The 3,121-nt window shown below is 35.5% G+C and overlaps 2 protein-coding genes across 2 annotated transcripts; one reads left to right on the top strand and one right to left on the bottom strand.

Annotated features, from left to right (window-relative positions):
* The first annotated feature begins 2 nt into the window (after positions 1-2).
* LOC109589653 (uncharacterized) lies at positions 3-1,212 on the top strand. The gene is made up of 6 exons (XM_020005710.1): positions 3-288; positions 333-391; positions 464-632; positions 682-750; positions 795-968; positions 1,022-1,212. The coding sequence occupies exons 1-6, from the start codon at positions 3-5 to the stop codon at positions 1,102-1,104; spliced, it is 840 nt and encodes a 279-aa protein (XP_019861269.1). The 3' UTR covers positions 1,105-1,212.
* Positions 1,213-1,221: 9 nt separating this feature from the next.
* Positions 1,222-2,414, bottom strand: LOC109589654 (endoplasmic reticulum metallopeptidase 1-like). The gene is made up of 4 exons (XM_020005711.1): positions 2,295-2,414; positions 2,130-2,242; positions 1,840-2,018; positions 1,222-1,489 (listed from the first exon to the last, which is right to left on the bottom strand). Exons 1-4 carry the CDS (start codon positions 2,402-2,404, stop codon positions 1,328-1,330), a joined length of 564 nt encoding a protein of 187 aa, XP_019861270.1. The 5' UTR covers positions 2,405-2,414; the 3' UTR covers positions 1,222-1,327.
* Between the last annotated feature and the right edge of the window lie 707 nt (positions 2,415-3,121).

Raw genomic sequence — 3,121 nt, 5'->3', positions numbered from 1 at the left:
TAATGTACAATACTTTTGTTTTAGATCCAGAAGCTGGTAATCTAAGCACACCTGTGTTTTATGATGATGGTATCAGGGTCTCTTGGAGTGGAGCCACTTGTTTATCATCACTTAGACTCTCAGCCCATCTCTCATCAGTTTATGAAGTTGATGTGAAGAATGTTACTGGAACAACACATTATGATTTTATTCCAGTGACTTCTGGTGACTACAGGTTTCAATTAACCAGTGTCAATTATCCTGGAAATGATATTGGCTCTATGAATAGTACATCCATTCCTTGGAAAGGTAAATGAAACAGTATGATCAGTAATTAAGTTTATTTTCTTTAGAGCCCAAAGTATCTATTGATACAAATGTTAACAACAATATTGCCAACTTTACGATTAAGGTAAAAGAAAGTGATGTGTATAACCAATACTTGCTTTTATGAAGTTTTTAAGCTCATTTATGTTTAAATTAGAACAATGATGATGGACGACCTCCAGTTACTAACTGTAGCATTGCTTTTGATGATGTCTTGAAATCATGTGTCATGAATAATATCATTATCTTTAGCATAACATCAGGAGCTAAGCACTCTTACAATATAACTGTTACTAATGCTGCTGGTACAGTTAATATGAATGGTGGTAAGCTAACATGTTCATATATAGAGTAAATATTAACCTTCTTTGATAGGGTTGAGTAACCAAGTGAAGAATACAACAACACAAGTCAATACAACGATGGAACTCAGTGCCTCTATAGGTAATGAAGGATAACATTTATTGTCACTGAATAATCAATCATAGATCCCCTTGCAATTGCTGCCTCACCCACTGTTCTTGGAGTATTAATAATATTGTCTGTTTGTTGGATATTGCTGAGGATATGTTGGAAGAGACAGTGGTGCTGTCCCAGGATTTGGAGGAGTAGCTTTTGGTTGCTTTTCTTCTGCTATGATTGCTGTACTTATGATGCTGGAGGTATCAACTACAACATGTTTTAATAACTTTGATATCAGTTATCTTTTATATAGTAAAAGGAAAGGCTACTGCTATAAATGCAGGTTTAAATAATCCAACTGTTGGAGGGGAGAAGGGACCAGATACAACTCTTTAACTTTGTGTAACTTTAAGTCAAAAAATTGCTGATGCCACTTCTGTAGTTATCTAAATTCACAATGTTATTTTACAAAAATGTATTAATAACAAACAAGCTTATACTCAACAGAAGTTGTTTCACCGTCTAAATTCTAATACTTCAATAATATGAAAATACAAATATATAGGAATCACTATAAGCGGAGAGTATATCAGTATATTATCAGTATATTAACAGTATATCAGAATGTCATATTGTCCATTACTGAAGTCCAGCTGATAGTAGATACCCATGATGGTAATAATGATAATAACTGCTGTAACTCATCACTGGTTGATAAAGGAGGGTTAATATACACTGATATTAGGGATACTTCCAGCACTGGACTCACATCAATATCACCCTAACAAGAGAAACAATAATTATTAATAATAATGAAAAATTGATAAACTGTATATTAACTGGTCTTTTGTAGGAGGTAAAATCGGGCAAATTCCTAATTTTTGGTGATTGGTAGGTTTTAATTTGTCAAATTTGTAGCCATAGACTGCAATATGGCAGACAAGTGGCTATCAAAACAATAAATTTATCAAAATTTCCCTCCTCAAAAATTCCCATTAATGTAGTGTTTATCAATCATTAACTATTATCGTATCAACACTGCCTGTACATATACATCAGTTGATTTGATTAGAGTTGATTGTTGATACTCCATTAGTTGCTGTACACACACTTTACTGTTTCTCTTCTTACCTTCACTTCAATCCACAGTTTAGTCTCACCCACTCCATTCCCCCTAGTGTACATTATGCAATAGCAACCTAACCCCTCATCACCATAAGGAGTCACTGGAGGAATGAATGACTCAAGGGACCAGGAGAGAAGAGAATAACCTGGTAATGGCTGAAGGTGGAGTCTAGCATTAGGAGGAACTGGGGGAGAGGGAGAGAGAGAGGGAGAGAAAGGGGGAGAGGGATAGGGGGAGAGGGAGGGGGGAGAGAGAGATTAGGTATAAGGTTCAATAAGTTTAATAATGTTCTTACAGCGTCCAATAAAGGTGTAGTTTCTTGAATTTGATGAGGTTTTCTTGACACTTTCAAGAACCAGTTTAGAGGAGGCACCAGGGGGAGGTCCTACTGGAAGGAACCAATTCCTCCTAATTAATAATAATAATAATAATAATAATAATTAATGAAGGGTGTGGTTACTTTAGCATGTGAGATATCGGAAAGTATGATGGCATTCCACAGTAAACTCCCTTGCACTGAACTTCTGTAGCTTCTTTTAGTTTAGGAACATAATCCAACAATGGAGCCATTTCCCTGTAATAAATAATAATCATAATAATTTAATTAATTAATTTTGCCGTTTTCTTAAAATGGTCGTAACTTGAAAAATTGAAGTCGGAATCAGCTCAAACTTGCTACACAGAATAAGGACATTAATATGTATCAGAAAATGTAATAAAAATTGGGGGTGATTTCGCAGCCATTTTTTGGAAAAAACCATGGACTATAGCCTTGGGTATTTTTCAGTTTTTTTTGCCGTTTTCTTAAAATGGCCGTAACTCAAAAAATTGAAGTCGGAATCAGCTCAAACTTGCTACACAGCATAAGGACATCAATATGTATCAGAAAATGTAATAAAAATTTGGGGTGATTTTGGAGCCATTTTTTTGGAAAAAACCATGGACTATAGCCTTGGGTATTTTTCAGTTTTTTTGCCGTTTTCTTAAAATGGCCGTAACTCAAAAAATTGAAGTCGGAATCAGCTCAAACTTGCTACACAGAATAAGGACAGCAATATGTATCAGAAAATGTACTACAAATTGGGAGCTGGTTCCAGACCCATTCACTAACCTTTAGTCAAAGGTATGTATGTAATGTATATTCCAGAGAATGAAGCCCCAGGTTCTTCATGATTATTAATGTGACTGTGCTGGAGGTAGAACCTCTTTGGTCTGACCGGCTCTACTCCAGAATAAGGGAACAATAAACCAGCAGCTGCTAAGAGGAGGGACAAGAGCCAAAATGAG

This window comes from Amphimedon queenslandica, unplaced genomic scaffold, assembly GCF_000090795.2.
Source record: "Amphimedon queenslandica unplaced genomic scaffold, v1.1 AMPQUscaffold_11060, whole genome shotgun sequence".
Lineage (NCBI taxonomy): Eukaryota > Metazoa > Porifera > Demospongiae > Haplosclerida > Niphatidae > Amphimedon > Amphimedon queenslandica.
The sequence above is the reverse complement of the archived record's forward strand: the minus strand, read 5'-3'. Positions and strand labels throughout refer to the sequence as shown.